Source organism: Rhinoraja longicauda, chromosome 33 (assembly GCF_053455715.1).
Source record: "Rhinoraja longicauda isolate Sanriku21f chromosome 33, sRhiLon1.1, whole genome shotgun sequence".
NCBI classification, from domain to species: Eukaryota; Metazoa; Chordata; class Chondrichthyes; order Rajiformes; family Arhynchobatidae; genus Rhinoraja; species Rhinoraja longicauda.
Window position 1 is genome coordinate 1,719,662 of NC_135985.1, and position 18,775 is coordinate 1,738,436.

The window sequence follows — 18,775 nt, forward strand, 5'->3', positions numbered from 1 at the left end:
AAGTGACTGACTGAATTGTCTTACTCTTATCCAGTGAGCAATGTGCGTATTTCTTAGAATATCCTTTCCTGTGATGTGAGTAGTTTGCTAGATCTAAGTTCAAAAGTTCGTAAGTCATGAGAGCATAATTAGGCCATATGGCCCAACGAGTTTACTCCGCCATTCAATCATGGCTGATTTATCTTTCACTCCCAACCCCATTCTCCTGCCTTTTCCCCGTAACCCTTAGTCATTCAGAATTTGTCAACTTTAAAAATACCCAATGACTTTGCCTCCACAGTCGTCTGTGGCAATGAATTTCATAAATGCACCACCCTCTGATGAAAGAACTTCCTCCTCATCTCCTTTCTATACGAAAGAACTTTCTATAAGTCCTTTAAAGACTGATTAAAGCTCTAAAAAATGTTCAGCAGACAATTAACTAGAAATGTTGAAACAAGGAACTGCAAATGCTGGCAAATACACAAAAGGATTCAAAGTGCTGGAATAACTCAGCGGGTCAGGCAGCATCCCTGGAGAACATGGATGGGTGACGTTTCACAGAGTGCTGGAGTAACTCAGCGGGTCAGGCAGCATCGGTAGAGAACATGGATAGGTGACGTTTCACAGAGTGCTGGAGTAACTCAGCGGGTCAGGCAGCATCCCAGGAGAACATGGATGGGTGACGTTTCACAGAGTGCTGGAGTAACTCAGCGGGTCAGGCAGCATCCCAGGAGAACATGGATGGGTGACGTTTCACAGAGTGCTGGAGTAACTCAGCGGGTCGGGCAGCATCTCTGGAGAACATGGATAGGTGATATTTCACAGAGTGTTGGAGTAACTCAACAGGTCAGGCAGCATCTCTGGAGAACTTGGATAGGTGATGTTTCACAGAGTGCTGGAGTACCTCAGCGGGTCAGGCACCATCTCTGGAGAACTTGGATAGGTGATGTTCTGGGTCCCGACAAGAAATTTTCTTTTTTTTTAAACAAATACTCCATTGCAGCTTTTTCTTTTCAAATAAATAATCAAAGATTCCTTCCTTAAGTCAGCGCTATCTGATGGAAAATGGATGAAGTTGCATTGTTCCTGTGTTTGCTGTAGTACTGTGTGCTGGCTGGGAATGGATGAAGACTTCAGGTGGGTAGGAAGGTATAGTCTGATCACCCCCAACACTTTCAGTTTAGTTTATTATTGTCACGTGTACGGAGGTACAGTGAAAAGCTTCTTTGTTGCGTGCGGTCCAGTCAGCGGAAAGACGATACATGATCCCAACCAAGCCATCCACAATGTACAGATACAGGATAAAAGGAATAACGTTTAGTACAAGATAGAGTCCAGTAAAGTCCGATTAAAGATAGTCCGAGGGTCTCCAATGAGGTAGATGGGAGCTCAGCACCACTCTCTAGTTGGTGAGAGAATGGTTCAGTTGTTGGATAACAGTTGGGAAGAAACTGCCCATGAATCTGGAGGTGTGTGTTTTCACACTTCTGTACCTCTTGCCTGATGGGAGAGGGGAGAAGAGAGAGTGACCGGGGTGAGAGTGGTCTTTGATGATGCTGCTGGCCTTGCTGAGGCAACGTGAGGTTGGTGTGAATTGGCAGAGTGCAAACAAGGGCGGGTTCCCAGCCTCATTTACTGGAAGACAAATGCACAAATTTCTCAAAGTCAAAGTAGTACCAGTAACTAACAGAAATATTGGTCATTTGTAAAGAGTCACCCTGCAGGATTAGACTCCTGTCTGGTCTGAAGAAGGGTCTCGACCCGAAACATCACCTATCCATGTTCTCCAGAGATGCTGCCTGACCCGCTGAGTTACTCCAGCACTCTGTGAAACATCACCTATCCATGTTCCCCAGAGATGCTGCCTGACCCGCTGAGTTACTCCAGCACTCTGTGTCTCTCTTCACCCTGCCAGACAATTAAGTCTAGGGTGATTTCCTGAGGATATTAGGAGAATACAAAAAAAAGTCTCTTTGAAACAATGATAATTTACTGCCGACATGAATCGTCTTCCTGCTACTTAAAGAGCTGAACCTGGAAGGTACCACAACACCTTTGGAAAGGAGATGCCAGAGGGTGGTGAATGTGTGGCATCCATTGCCACAGACAGCTGTGGAAGACAAGTCTTTGGCTATTTTTAAAAGCCGAGATTGATATGTTATCTCGTTACATCAAAAGTTATGGAGAGCGGCTTGAAAATGGGGTTGAGAAGGAAAGATTTGATCAGCCATGATCAAATGGCGGAGCAAAGCCAACAGGCTGAATGGCCTAATTCTGCTCCTCTGTCTTATGGTTTTACTCTAGTACTTTGTGTTGCAAGATTTCAGCTCTTAGGCCTAATGGAATCAAGGGATGGGGAGAAAGCAGGAACGGGGTACTGATTTTGGATGATCAGCCACGATCATATTGAATGGCGGTGCTGGCTCGAAGGGGCCGAATGGCTTCCTCCTGCACCTGTTTTCTATGTTTCTATCTGCAATTCCTCGTGTCTTGCTGTTGATAATAAGCGGTGGTTCCCTAGATCCGTGAGCGATTAAATACATTTAACAGATGCAAGCAAAGAATCACAAAAACATACAACAAACACAGGCTTGATGTGTACAGTGCTGAAAGAGAACTCAGATCAATTTACAGAGATAATGTGCACAGCCCCAGAGAAAGTGTAATTAATCTCAGCACTGCAGCAGATCATTGCAGGGGCCAGCTCCCCCTCAAGAATAAAACATCAGCCAGCAACGAGAACAATTACAGCAGCAATTATCTCAACACTGAGCAATCTAGAAAAGCACTTAAACAGCTAATCAGTGCAGCAGAAAGCTCAGCTCGAGGGAGCGGGGAGAGTAAGACATGAAGAATTTGTTTGGAAAGGCTGGGAATTCATGTGATCAGATTCATCTCAGGTCAATGATGCTCTAGTTGGGGGCTTGGCCTAGTCCACTTTGACAGCCAGAAAACTGATATGAACATTGTTCTATTGGCAATGGAAAATTAATATATCTTGTCCCGCTGAGTTACTCCAGCTTTTTGTGTCTATCTTCAGTTTAAACCAGCATCTGCAGTTCCTTCCTACATATTTTGTCTGTACACTGTGACTTGATTATAACCATGTATAGTCTTTCCACTGACAGGATGGAACGCACGCCCACCTCACTCTGTCCTTCTGCTTTTGATCCGGAGCAGTGAATTTGCATGTGTAGGAAGGAACTGCAGATGCTGGTTTAAACCGAAGATAGACACAAGTGCTGGAGTAACTCAGATTGACCAGCAGCATCTCTGGATAGGAGTGGGTGACGTTTCGAGTCAAGACCCTTCTTAGACCCTAACCCTGGTCTGAAGAAGGGTCTCCACCTATCATCACCTATCTCTTCTCTCCAGAGATGCTGTCTGTCCCGCTGAGTTACTCCAGTATTTTGTGTCTATCTTTAGTGAATTTACATTCCTGGTTCTCATGTTTTGAAGAAGGGTCTCGACCCAAAGCATCACCTATCTCTTCTCTCCAGAGATGCTGCCTGTCCCGCTGAGTTACTCCAGCACTCTGCGCCTCTCTTCAGATTAGAATATATGTTTTTGTCGGAGCTTTGTTAAGATATTCGTAAATGATGCAACAAAATCAAACATTCTGCTGCATGGGAATGCCACTTGAACAAAGGCCTTGTAATTCTGCAAACAGTACCCGTGCAAATCAACGGCACTGGGACAGACAGATCTGTGTCTTTCAAGAGAGAATGACTCATTCTTGCACTAGGCAGCAATGTGCTACTGCAGGACACCACAGCCCGACCTTACATATCATCACCAGCTCCATTCATTTGCTAAAACCATTACTTCATCAACGTGGGCAGGGAACGGCAGTGCAAACCCGGCGATTAGTGTCATCACATCTGTAAAATAGGAATAGCACTTTACAATTTAAAGAATTGATATTGAATAGAAACTCTGCAAAATAAATATTTTCAGTTTCATTTTGTGATACAGCGGGGAAACAGGCCCATTGGCCCACCGAGTCCACGCCGACCAGCGATCCCCGCACACTAACACTATCCTACACCCACTAGGGACAGTTTTTACATTTACTGAGCCAATTAACCTACAAACCTGCACATCTTGGAGCGTGGGAGGAAACCGAAGATTTCAGAGAAAACCCATGCGGGTCACGGGGAGAACGTACAAACAGCTCCCGTAGTCGATATCGAACCCGGTTCTCCGGCGCTGCATTCGCTGTAAGGCAGCAACTCTACCGCTGCGCCACCGCGACCGCTCAAATTATGGAAATTGTTAGTGGAGAAAAGACCAATGTTTTGTCAAGCAGTCTCCAGCTGGTTTGAAGAAGGGTCTCAACCCAAATGGACACCCATTCCCTCTCTCCAGAGATGCTGCCTGTCCCGCTGAGTTACTCCAGCTTTTTGTGTCCATCTCCAGCAGGTCTAACCATGGAAACATCTCCGCCCGAAATCTTGTACAACCCTAGGACCATAGCCACATGTATCTCAAGAATTTGAGGTGGCACAGTGGCGCAGCGGTAGAGTTGCTGCCTCACAGAGCTAGAATCCAGAGTTTGATCCCGACTGCGGGCTGTATGGAGTTTGTACGTTCTCCCTGTGACTGCGTGGGTTTTCTCCGGGTACTCTGGTTTCCTTCCACATCCCAAAGACATATGGGGATGTGGTGTGAAAGAGGTGGCTGGTTCAGGATTCTGATAGAAGCTGTTCTCCAGTCCGGGTTCAATTGTTCTATTGTCACGTGTACCAACGTTACAAAGAAATACAGTAATTGCACATGGATCAATGAGATTATTGCCATATCTAAAAACAATCCCCGATTTAGCTCAGTGTCCGATTGATTAGTAGGACTAGATGTTACAATCTCTAAGGTTTGCACTACAATTGACTGGTGTTGTTCTTGGGGGTGACCACTAGGTGATGTTGCTACCATTCAGACACATCTTCAGTTGTGTACCTCAACGTCACTGGGTGTTTCAGCGTTTTATCACAAGACACCCTCAGTCGAGGCAGGCCCACCACAGGATGATCAGACCTGGGTGTGTGTCTTATGGTTAGCCTCAAGATGGTCACGTGGCAGCCCAGACAGTATATTTTCTTTTCAGCCACAGCCAGTGACTGCTCCGTTCGGCGGCATTTGCAAGTTCTTTGATTGCCCTCCTTTGGGCCTGCCCTCTGACTCCAACTTCCCTCAGGAGCCTTGCAGTGGAACTGGCTACAAAGTCCCTGCACCCCACCTCCACTGGACGCACCCTTACACTCCAACCTCGCTCCTCTACCTCTACTGCAAGGTTGGAATATCTCAGCCTTTTCCTTTTAAATGCTTCGTCCACAGCCTCCTCCCAGGGCACCGTCAGCTCAATGATGTGAACACGCCGACAGGAGCTGGACCAGAGGACCAGGTCTGGTCGCAGGTTGGTAGCTGCGATTTCAACTGGGAAGGAAAGCCTCTGGCCTAGGTCAACCCGCATTTCCCAGTCTCTGGCTGCGCTCAGTGGGCACGAGTTGAGAGGCGAGGTGGTAGTCTCCCGTTTCTCTCCTTCCCGGATGAACGATTGGATTTGCGGGAATGTTAGCTGGGCATTGATAGGCATGGCGTTGGTGGTAACTCTCTTGCACTCGAGAGCAGCTGCCAAACACCTCAGCACCAAGGGGACACAATAAATGTGCTTCAAATGTGCCCAAAAATAAGAAGAGATGATACTTGTGTAAGAAGGAACTGCAGATGCTGGTTTACACCAACGACAGACACAAAATGCTGCAGTAACTCAGCGGGACAGGCAGCATCTCTGGATAGAAGGAATGGATTACTTTTCGGGTCGAGACTCTTCCTCAGACTCAAATCTGGTGTCTGAAGAAAAGTCTCGACCCGAAACGTCACCTATTTCTTCTCTCCAGAGATGCTGCCTGTCCCGCTGAGATACTCCAGCATTTTGTGTCTATCTTCGGTTTAAACCTGCATCTGCAGTTCCTTCTCACACACTGTAGAAGATGGAACAGATCCTGCAAGTTTTGTACACGTGTCGGAGTGTTGCTCTGAGCCTTTGATGCATTTGCTGCACACTGTGGCCTGAACACAATTCTGCAGAATGAGAAGTAATAAATCCTAAATTATGCTTCGAACCAAATTTGATTACCATGGTAAATAACACTGATTATTTCATTATTGATCTATGTAAAAAAAGGTAACATTTCCATTCAATTTTCGAAGGTCACAGGCCAGAGACATCACTGATAGCAAAGCAGTGTGTGCATCCAGGACTTGGTGTCTCCAAAAAGTAACAGAAAATAATTGAAACTAATTTTTGAAAGATAAATTCATGGCTTTATAATTTTCTTAGAATATGACAACAGAATCTCAAATCGTTACAGCACAACATGAAGCTGTTTGGCATGTCAAGTCCACACAAAGAGTTAGTCAGCTAGCCCCATATCTCTGCACTCTATGTGTGGCCCTGTAGTTCAGTTTGGAGATACAGCACGGAAACATGCCCTTCGGCCCAGTATGTCCATGCCAACCGTCGATCACCTGTTCACACCAGTTCTTTGTTATCCCACTTTTTCCACACATTATAGGCAATTATACACAATTTCTCACACATTAGAGGCAATTATACACCAGAGGCCAATTAATTTACAAACCCGCACGTCTTTGGGAAGTGGGAGGGAACTGGAGCACCCTGAACAAAACCCATGAGCGTCACGGGGAGAACGTGCAAACTCTGCACAGACAGCACCCGTAGACAGGATCGAACCCGGGCCTGACAACCGACAAACCTGCACGTGGAATTCGTACGTTCTCCCTGTAACCGCGTGGGTTTTCTCCGGGTGCTCCGGTTTCCTCCCACATTCGAAAGAAATGCAGGTATGTAGGGGACTCCTAACTCCTGACCTGAAACGTCACCCATTCCTTCTCTCCAGAGATGCTGCCTGTCCTGCTGAGTTACTCCAGCATTTAGTGTCTATCTCCGGTTTAAACCAGCGTCTGCAGTTCCCTCCTGCACTTATACTAAATCTTCATTGTGATTGCAGTAATTCGGCTCTCCCCCACCCTCACTGTCTGTTCAACATTTAATTAGGCTTGACCATTCACTTGGGCACACACCAAATGAATTCTTCCGACTCAACTGAAATACGTATAAGCAATAAGACAGTTTTAGTTTTAGAGATACAGTGTGGAAACAGGCCCTTTGGCCCACTGACTCCATGTCGACCAGCGATCGCCTGTACACTAGTGCTATCCCACACACTAGGGTCAATTTACAGAAGCTAATTAACCTACTAACCTGCGCATCTTTGGAAAATTGTGAGGAAACCGGAGCACCCGGACAAAACCCATCCAGGTAACAGGGAGAACGTACAAACTCCGTACAGACAGCACCCGTGGTCAGGATGGAACCCGGGTCTCTGGCGCTGTGAGGCAGCAACTCTACCGCTGCGCCGCCTTATAGCATTATTTTAATTAATTTGCTCATGCAGATGAACTACCAAATGGTTGCTTTTCATTTTGAAACATCCGATTCCTTTGAAGAAGATTGAAATAACTGTAATAAAGACAAGTCAACGACAAAGCATCTATGAAGATGATTTTAAGAGCTTTCATCTAGGTGCAGTTAGCATTGCAATCAGGGAAAATGATGAAAACTAATTCAAAATGAGACTAATGGGACCATCCACAAACATACAAGGTGCCGTGATTCGGAACATTGTCTGGATGCCACATCATCGTGCATTATTTTCTACTCAGCAACCTAATTATTCTCTCGACATATAATATTCTTCATTTTAATAGCTGATGATACAAGAAACATTTTTCACAAAATAACAGTCCAGTGCAAAACCTGCACCTGTTTAGACTGTTATTTCATGAAATTACTTCAGAATGGAAAATACAGTTTAATTAAAATATAATGAGAAAAATTATATGGATTATTGCTCTGATCGTTCAAGATATATTAGTGTAAGAAAATAACTGCAGATGCTGGTACAAATCGAAGGTATTTATTCACAAAATGCTGCAGTAACTCAGCAGGTCAGGCAGCATCTCAGGAGAGAAGGAATGGGTGACGTTTCGGGTCGAGACCCTTCTTCAGACTGAGGGTCTAAGATTCAAGATAAATTAGTTATCCAATGTTTAGATGCCAGTGGAGGAAGCACTGACCTAATCTGTGGTGAAGCTGTGGAATTCTTTGCCACAGACGGCTGTGGAGGCCAAGTCATTGGGTATTTTTAAGGTGGAGATTGACAGATTCTTGATTAGTGCGGGTGTCAGGGGTTATGGGGAGAAGGCAGGTGAATGGGGATTGGAGGAAGAGATAGATGAGGCACGATTGAATGGTGGAGTAGACTGGATGGGCCGAATGGCCTAATTCTGCTCCTATGACTTATGAAGGTAGCCACATGATAACATTTAATTGGCCAACTTGCTCCCTGAAAGCAGGTTGTTTGTCTTACAATCCTGAATCACTTCTGTCACTTCTGTCAAAACCCAAATTATTAGATTAGGTTGAGTTTATCATTTTTTTTTAAATTAGCCCAAATTATCTTTCCTGTAGTTAAAATTAAGTCTGTTAAAGCTGTTCCCAGATTCCAGCCTCACTTGCTGGGTAGACTTTATAGATAAGCGCGGAAACAGAGCCTTCGACCCACGTCAACCAGCGATCCCCGAACACTAACACTATCCTACATACTAGGGACTAATTACAATTTTTTTTAACCAAAGCCAATTCACTGGAATTTAGAAGGATGAGAGGGGATCTTATAAAAACATATAAAATTCTTAAGGGATTGGACAGGTTAGATGCTGGGAAAATGTTCCTGATGTTGGGGGAGTCCAGAACCAGGGGTCACAGTTTAAGAACAAGGGTAGGCCATTTAGGACTGAAATGAGGAAAAACCTTTTCACCCAGAGAGTTGTGAACCTGTGGAATTCTCTGCCACAGAAGGCAGTGGAGGCCAATTCACTGGATGTTTTCATGGGAGAGTTCGATATAGCGCTTCGAGCTAACAGAATCAAGGGATATGGGGAGAAAGCAGGAACGGGGGGGGGTACTGATTTTGAATGATCAGCCATGATCATCTTGAATGGTGGTGCTGGCTCAAAGGGCCGAATGGCCTACCCCTGCACCTATTTTCTATGTTTTTAAGATATATACAACTTTTTATTATGGAGAAGAAGCAGCACCCGTAGTCAGGATCGAACCCAGGTCTCTAGCGCTATAAGGCAGCAACTCTGCAAATGTGTAGGAAATAACTGCAGATGCTGGTTTAGATCAAAGGTAGACACAACCTGCAAATGTTGCACATCTCAATAGTGATTCCTTGCACAGTTATCACAATGATAGGCCACTGCAGTCTTGTAAAAATGCATATAGAGCCCTGTGCAGTAAAATACATGACATTAAAATTAGTAATAGCAGTGTGTAGGAAAGAACTGAAGTTGCAGGTTTAAACCGAAGATAGAAACTCAACTGGAGTAACTCAACGGGATAAGGCAGCATCTCTGGAGAGAAGGAATGGGTGAAGTTTCGGGTCGAGACCTTTCTTCAAACTGTTTCTCGAGGCTCGGGAAACTAAATATTATTTAGTTAGACCCAAGATTCCTGACACGGCGATCCTCACCCATTGAGACACAGTGAGAATGAAAGCCCTGTAATTCTCAGTAACCCAGCTGATTTAGCTGATTTTGAAAGTAAAGTCAAAGCAAAACATGAAATGGAAATATCACCCACAATACCGTTTTGTGCAAGAACAACTACCTGTAACATTAGAATCCTGCAACATAATCGCTAAGTATGGACTACAATTTATGACTGATATGTTCATAGCACAACTAAGAAGATATTATAATACCATACACCCCAACAGAGATTTCCAACTATGCTGCCGAATTGCAAAAGTAATATTTGTGAATTTATTTAACTAAATGTCAAGGAAATAAAACTGCAGATGATGGTTTAAATCGAAGATAGACACAAATTGCTGGAGTAACTCAGCGGGACAGGCAGCATCTCGGGAGAGAAGGAATGGGTGACGTTTCGGGTCGAGACCCTTCTTCAGACTTAAATAAATGTCTGAAGAAGGGTCTCGACCCAAAACGTCACCCATTCCTTCTCTCCTGAGATGCTGCCTGACCTGCTGAGTTACTCCAGCATTTTGTGAATAAATACCTTCGATTTGTACCAGCATCTGCAGTTATTTTCTTACACTAAAAAAATGTCAACATCATTTAGGGAATCGCTGGTGGAACTCGAGTCGTTCTCTGCACCTCCACAGAGTGTGTATATTTGCCTACAGGTAATGTCACCTTATCTGTAGCATCCACCTCTGATTAATAAGTTGTTGAGGACCAAGCCCCACTCCAGTGTTCATATACATATCCTGTCCCAACACTGACTCCGTGTTGTGGAACTCTCTCCCACAACCACAGTGTAGACATACCTCATCCCTTTTCAAATATATAGAGTCATAGAGTCTTACAGCATTGAAACAGGCCCTTCAGCCCGACGTACCCACACCTTCCCACATGCTCCATCTACACTAGTCCCACCGGCCCGCGTTTTACCCATGTCCCTCCAAACTGTTCTATCCATGTACCTGTCTAAACGTTTCTTAAATGTTGGGATAGTCCCTGCCTCATCTAACTCCTCCAACAATTCGTTCCATTCACCTGCTAACTTTTGCGTGATAAAGTTACCCCTCAGATTCCTATTAAATCTTTCCGTCCTCTGCTTAAACCTGTGTCCTCTAGTTCACGATTCCCCTACTCTGGGCAAGAGACTCTGTGCGTCTACCCAATCTATTTCTCTCATGATTTTGTACACCTCTATAAGATCACCCCACATCCTCCTGCACTCCAAGGAATAGAGTGCGAGCCTGCCCAATCTCTCCCTACAACTCAGCATCCTCGTAAATCTTCTCTGCACACTTTCCAGCTTGACAACACTACTTGGCATTGATGAAAGAAGAGAGAAGATCTGTGCTTCTCACCACCAACTATCACAAACCAAAGTGGTGATTCCCCTCATTCCTGGTTTGGAATCCGTTATCTCAAGAACAGCACCGCAAATAATTCACAGAGCAGGAAACACTTGGCAGCGTAAGCACCAGAAAGTTACTGGAGAAACGCATGTTCTTTAATACCAGATATCGTGGTTTTTTCCAGATCTATTAAAAGGGTTGAAAATAAATCCACACAAACTCACATGAAGTGGGCGTGGCCAGGGACTAATTAGAAATGTAGAAACGAGGAATTACAGGTGTGAGTTAATACACAAATGGACACAAAGTGCTGGAGTAACTTAGCAAGTCCGGCAGCATCTCTGGAGAACATGGACAGGTGACGTTTCAGGTCGTGGTCCAAAACGTCACCTGTCCAAGTTCTCCAGAGATGCTGCCTGACCCGCTGAGTTACTCCAGCACTCTGTGAAACGTCACCTGTCCATGTTCTCCACAGATGCTGCCTGACCCGCTGAGTTACTCCAGCACTCTGTGAAACGTCACCTATCCATGTTCTCCACAGATGCTGCCTGACCCGCTGAGTTACTCCGATACTTTGGGCCCGTTACTGATTAGAGATAGCGAGCATGGGAAGTCTTGTCTTGCCAATTTGATTGAGTTGTTTGAGCGGTGACTAAGAGGACACAATTTACATTTATACCAAGCCAATTAACCTACAAACCTGCACGTCTTTGGAGCGTGTGGGAGGAAACCGAAGATCTCGGAGGAAACCCACGCGGTCACGGGGAGAACGTACAAACTCCGTACAGACAGCACCCGTGGTCAGGATCGAACCGGGGTCTCTGGGCAACAACTCCACTGCCCCTAATACATCCGACACACATTATAATTGAGAAACCTTTTCCAGAGCAAGTCAACTTTATGAAATAAACTTTGCTTGGCGTTTTAACTGTTAAATCACGATGGAAAATAACAGAAAACACCAATTCAAGGCTGTAAATTATCTAAAGAGCTGAAATGGTACTTTGAACAACATGTACTTTCTTTCACAGCTGATGATGTCATCTGAGTCGCCTGATTAGATTACACATCTTGCAACTCACTTACAGATGATAAATTCTAATACAAATGCAAACATGGCATTCACCAATAGAGATACACAAAGAAAATAGGAGAGGGAGGCCACTCGGCCCCTCAGGCCTGCACCGCCATTCAATACGATCGTGCTGGCCCAATTCTGTTCTCCAAAACCAAACACCGAAGAAGGGTCTCGACCTGAAATGTCACCCATTCCTTCTCTCCCGAGAAGCTGCCTGTCCCGCTGAGTTACTCCAGCTTTTAGTGCCTATCTTCGGTGTAAACCTGCATCTGCAATTCCTTCCTACACACTTTCAGTTTAGTTTAGTTTAGAGATATAGTGCATATTCAGGCCCTTCGGCCCACCGAGTCCGCACTGACCAGTGATCACCTGTATACTAGTCCTATTCTACACACCAGAGATAATTTACAGAAGTCAATTAACCTACAAACCTGCACATCTTTGGAATGTGGAAGGAAACAGGAGCACCCGGAGAAAACCCACGCGGTCGCAGGGAGAACATACAATCTCTATTCAGACAGCACCCGTAGTCTGGATCGAACCCATGTTGCTGGCGTTGTACAGCAGCAACTCTACCATGGGGCACGGTGGCGCAGCGGTGGAGTTGCTGCCTTGCAGCGCCGGAGACCCGGGTTCGATCCTGACTACGGGTGCTGTCTGTACGGAGTTTGTACGTTCTCCCCGTGACCTGCGTGGGTTTTCTCCGAGATCTTCGGTTTCCTCCCGCACTCCAAAGGCGTACAGGTTTGTAGGTTAATTGGCTCGGTAAATGTAAAAAATTGTCTCTAGTGTGTGTAGGATAGTGTTAGTGCGCGGGGATCGCTGGTCAGCGCGGACCCAGTGGGCCGAAGGGCCTGTTTCCGTGCTGTATCTCTAAACTAAACCATGGTCTGCAACATGACCTCGAATACCACCGACCAAGTCCAGATTGTCTTCAGTTCCTGAGATAAATTCCATTCTCTAACGACTCCATTTCCCAACAGCTGTTAAATATCATCTCGGCCTATTTTAACTTGTGTCATATTTGATGCCAAGATGAGTAATCAGAAGGTATATTCGTGCTACTCAGGCAGCGCAGGCTGCTGTGGCTGGGCCATGTCCAACGCATGGAGGATGGCCGTATTCCAAAAGACATCCTCTATGGAGAGCTGACATCTGGGAGGAGAACCATCGGCCGCCCCCAGCTACGTTACAAGGATGTCTGCACGAGAGATTTGAAGGCGCTCGACATCGATGTGGAGTCCTGGGAGAACCTTGCAGCTGACCGCACGAGTTGGAGAGGTACCCTGAACCAACACCTCTAAACGGGGGAAGAGAAACTGATGAACACAGCGGCAGACAAGCGGGCACGCAGAGAGGAACACAGCAACTTCAACAGACCAGAGACCACACACAAATGTGATCTTTGCCACAGAGACTGTCACTCCTACATTGGTCTCTCCAGCCACAAGTGACGCTGGTCTAGCCGAGGTGTGGAGAAAGCAGCCAACTAGGATGCATCACCCATGGTCAGCCATGACCCAGTGGGACCAATCACATCTAATCAATGACCATCAGTTTCCTCCTGTGTTGGATTGCCCAGTCACAGTTTAAGGATAAGGGGGAGGGCATTTAGGACTGAGATGAGGGAAAACATTTTCAGCCAGAGAGTTGTGAATCTGTGGAATTCTCTGCCGCAGAAGGCAGTGAAAGCCGATTCACTGGATGTATTCAAGAGAGAGTTAGATTTAGCTCTTCGTGCTAATGGAATCAAGGGATATGGGGAGAAAGCAGAAACGGGGTACTGATTCTGGATGATCAGCCATGATCATATTGAAAGGTGTTGCTAGCTCGAAGGGCCGAATGGTTTACTCCTGCACCTATTTTCTATGTTTCTATGTTTCCAACTCTGCCCATACCTCAACTCAACCACACACTACACCCTCAGCCATCTCTTTGTTCAGCACGGTCTTACCCATTCCAAGCACTCCAGGTCTTCCCCTCTTGTTTAGTTTAGTTTAGTTTAGAGATGCAGCGTGGAAACAGGCCCTTCAGCCCACCGGGTCCACGCCGAACAAAGATCATCCGTACACTCGTTTAGTGTCGTGAAGTTTAGAAATACGGCACAGAAACAGGCCCTTTGGCCCACAGAGTCCACGCCGACCACCGATCCCCGTACACTAACACTACCCTAGATGCACTAGAGATAGTTTACAATTAACACCAAGCCAATAATCCTACAGGTCCGCACGTCTTTGGAATGTGGGAGGAAACCGGAGCACCCGGATAAAGCCCACACGGTCCCAGGGAGAACGTGCAAACTCCGTACAGACAGCACCCATAGTCAGGATCGAACCCGGGTCTCTGGCACTGTGAGGCAGCAACTTTACCCCTGTTCTATCTTCCATAGATAGAACGTGGGCAGCACGGTGGCGCAGCGGTAGAGTTTCTGCCTTACAGCGAATGCAGCGCCAGAGACTCAGGTTCAATCCTGACTACGGGCGCCGTCTGTACGGAGTTTGTACGTTCTCCCCGTGACCTGCGTGGGTTTTCTCCGAGATCTTCGGTTTCCTCCCACACTCCAAAGACGTGCAGGTTTGTAGGTTAATTGACTGGGCAAATGTAAAAATTGTCCCTAGTGGCTGTAGGATAGTGTTAGTGTGCGGGGATCGCTGGGCGGCACGGACCCGGTGGGCCGAAGGGCCTGTTTCTGCGCTGTGTCTCTAAATCTAAAAATCTCAGGGGATTTGAATCTCTGCTTGTTATGCACAAAGTACATGTTCCTCATTTGTGTCTCATCTGTGGCCTCTGGTGAGGCCGAAACGTCACCCATTCCCTCTCTCCTAGATGCTGCCTGACCTGCTGAGTTACTCCAGCATTTTGTGATACCTTCTGGTGAAGCAATATCTTTTAAAACTCCCGCACTCCTTCCTAATTCCAGCAGTATCTAAAGTCTCCCTGCCTTAGTGATCTGCCAGTCCTACTATCCTGTGCACTCCTCTAAATCTGCTCTCATCATTAGCGCCCAGCTAAATTACTTCACCAGTGATAGCAGAGTCTTCAGCTGCCAATTCCAAGCATTCCTTTCATTCACTTACTGGAGTGTTCCCTTCACTGCTCTCGACTTTCAGTCCACCTATAACATGCACTTTGAAACTTACTTCTCAATCAAATTTTTGATCAACGCAGAACATAGGACGATACAGAATATGGACACAGAAAGCTGGAGTAACTCAGCGGGTTGAGACCCTTCTTCTGTCAGAAGTCTGAAACGCCACCCATTCCTTTTCTCCAGAGTTGCTCTCTGACCCACTGAGTTACTCCAGATTTTTGTGTCGATCTTCAGTTTAAACCAGCATCTGCAGTTCCTTCCTACATATAGAACAAGACAGTGTAAGAAGGAACTGCAGATGCTGGTTTATACCAAAGATAGACACAAAATGCTGGAGTAACTCAGCGGGTCAGACAGCATCTCTGGAGAAAAGGAATAGGTGATGTTTTGGGTCGAGACCCTTCTTCAGACTGAAGAACAGTTTCCACCCATATCATCATGTATCTCTTTTCCACATAGGATAGTACAGCCGACGATGTCCATGCCTAACATGATTCCATCACACTAATCTCCACTGCCTGCACATGATCCATATCCCAAACATTCCCTGCATGTCCATGGGCCTCCAGAACCAGGGGCCACAGTCTAAGAATAATGGGGAGGCCATTTAAAACTGAGATGAGAAAACACTTTTTCACCCAGAGAGTTGTGAATTTGTGGAGGCAGTGGAGGCCAATTCACTGGATGAATTTAAAAAGTAGTTAGATAGAGCTCTAGGGGCTAGTGGAATCAAGGGATATGGGGAGAAGGCAGGCCCAGGTTACTGATTGTCCTACACAGGTTACTGATTGTGGATGATCAGCCACGATCACAATGGTTCGAAGGGCCAAAAGGCCTCCTCCTGCATCTATTTTCTGTGTCTATTTCCATGCCTGTCTAAAATGCCACTATCGTATCTGTGTCCACCACCATCCCTGGCAGTGTGTTCCACATTCCCACCACCGTCTGTGTAAAAAAACATGCCCCACACATCTCTTTTGAACTTTACCCTTCTCTTCTTCATGCTCTGCCCTTTAGCCTTTGACATTTCCAGCCTGAGGTAAAGGTCCTGACTGTCGACCTATCTATGCATCTCATAATTTAAATACTTCTCTCAGGTCTCCCCTCAAACTCTCATATATTGTTTTGTGATCCAATGTCAAATCCTGTCTGATACTCTTCAGCAAAGAGGTATAAGAAAGTTTGCACACTTTTTTTAGTGATAGGAGCAGAATTAAACCATTCGGCCCATCAAGTCTACTCCACTATTCAGTCGCGGCTGATCTATCTCTCCCTCTTAACCCCATTCTCCTGCCTTCTCCCCTTAACCCCTGACACCCTACTACTGAAGAATCTATCTATCTCCGCCTTGAAATTATCCATTGATGGCCTCCACAGCCTTCCACAGATTCACCAAATACAAGATGCAGAAAATAGTGAATACTCCTGTGGTAGACACTAAATGCTGGAGTAACTCAACGGGTCAGGCAGCATCTCGGGTGAGAAGGAATGGGTGACGTTTCGGGTCGAGACCCTTCTTCAGACTGATGTCAGGGGAGGGGGCGAGACAAAAATAGGATGTAGAAACATAGCAAAATAGGAGCAGGAGGAGGCCTTTCGGCCCTTCGAGCCAGCACCACCATTCATTGTGATTATGGCTGATGTAGTAGGAGACAGGAAGACTAGTGGGAGAACTGGGAAGGGGGAGGGGATAGAGAGGGAAAACAGGGACTGCCTGAAGTTAGAGAAGTCATAGGAATACTCCTGCAATAGCAGGCTTCAGTGTATCACTCTATGACTCTATGCAGTGTACATGACAGTGCATCAAGACCTTAGGTGACTGAGTTATGGCCTTAATTCTCCACACAGTAAACGACCACACTCAAAATATTAGAAAAGAGCATCGAGTACATCTTTGAGGGGCAGGCCATAAACTTAATTGTTTGACCTTTGAAACTGATTCATTATAAAGTCGTTAGTGACAGGACAATTTCCAAGGCAACTGAAATTTCGTGAGATGTGACAATATTAAGCAGGGATGTATATTTTAGCATTGAAGTCAGACAGCAGAGGTCAGTTCGGTGTACGTTTAAAGAGAATGATGAATGGTGAACACTATGAAGGCGGAATACAAACTAAAACCTTCGACAGGAAGTGTAAATACATAGAAGAGGTGGAGAAATGGAAGTGGTTGAGAAAAAATATCACAGAGGTTGTGCCTGAGTGCCACTTATCACCACAACAGGGGGGAAATGGGTGCATTGGTGTTTTTGACAATGTTTGGGTTTATTGAATTGTTTAAACATTATATTCGAGTCGTAACACAGTTTGTGTGAAATTCTGGAGAGTAGCCTGATTAAACAATGTGAGAATTACTGAACAAACAGATATTTGCAACACAATCCTTGAAAATTCAAGAAAGGAACCAAGGAATTATTTACCACTTATATTAAAGAGAATAAGATACTGATTTCTGAAGAAAAAAAATCAATAACGCCACACATGGAAGATGTACTGGTTTGTAGACTAATTGGCTTGGCATAATTGTAAATTGTCCCCAGTGTGTGTAGGATAGTGCTAGTGTTTGAGGATCGCTGGTCAGTGTGGACTCAGTGGGCCGAAGGGCCTGTTTCCATGCTATACCCTGACCTGTCAATTGATAAATTACATTGAAATTGGGAACTGCCCAGTACAATTCTTGGATGAAACTGTCTCAAGATCAATGCATCTTTTGGCTCACACATCCTGCAAAACAAGGGGAGCCATTTAGGCCATTTTGCATATGCTAGCCCTTTGAAAGAGGTTAGTCTACACCTGTAACATTCCCACTGCCATGCAAACTCGATATCTTCTCCTAGTTTTATCCAATTCCATTTAGCCGATTCCTAGTCAATTCACTTACCCTCCAGATGGATCAGCTCACAGATTGCATAGGTGCAGAAAAAACTTACTTGGGTGACAATAAAAAAAAAAAAATTCATTGTGTTACACAGCACGGAAACAGGCCCTTCGGCCCAAATGGCCAAATTCTACTCCCATGTCTTATGAACATGAACTTATGATTGTTCTTCTGGGAGCCGGCATTGACCTGATGGACCGAATGGTTGTCTTCTGTACCATCATAAATACATGATAAGATGATCAGCATGATCAATGGCCCAGAAACATTCCCTCCAGATGAGACAGTCATTTACCTGCCACTTCTACCAACCTCAAACAATACATTTATTTAGTTTAGTTTAATTTAGAGATACAGCGCCGAAACAGGCCCTTCAGCCCACCGAGTCCGCACTGAGCAAGGATTCCCACACACTAACACTATCCTACACACACTAGGGACAATGTTACATTTATACCAAAGCCGTACGTCTTTGGAGTGTGGGAGGAAACGGAAGATCTCAGAGATAACCCACGCTGTCACAGGGAGAATGTACAAACTCCGTACAGACAGCACCTGTAGTCGGGATCGAACCCGGGTCTCTGGCGCTGTGAGGCAGTAACTGTACCGCTGCGCCATCAACACGCCCACTAATGGCTTTGTTTATTTATTGGTTTGCTTGTGTTTTTAACTAATTATATATTTCAGCATGTGGATGTTGTTATTGTCCTTCCCTCGTTGCCCTTGAGGAGGATGGGGTGGCAAGTTGCCTTCTTCAAGCAGGGCCG

At 45.5% G+C, this 18,775-nt stretch overlaps 1 protein-coding gene across 3 annotated transcripts in view; it reads right to left on the bottom strand.

Moving 5' to 3' along the window:
* The window catches only part of sh3gl3a (SH3-domain GRB2-like 3a), a 63,429-nt gene that overhangs the window by 37,649 nt on the left and 7,005 nt on the right, over positions 1 to 18,775 (bottom strand). Inside the window, exon 1 of one of the 3 annotated variants that reach the window (XM_078427577.1) lies at positions 3,808 to 3,860. The exons of the other annotated variants lie outside the window; for them this stretch is intronic. Within the exon in view, the coding sequence (XP_078283703.1) occupies positions 3,808 to 3,858 (51 nt within the window). The 5' untranslated portion in view covers positions 3,859 to 3,860. Of the gene's footprint in view, positions 1 to 3,807; positions 3,861 to 18,775 lie in introns of those variants that run through there. 3 annotated transcript variants of the gene reach the window in all.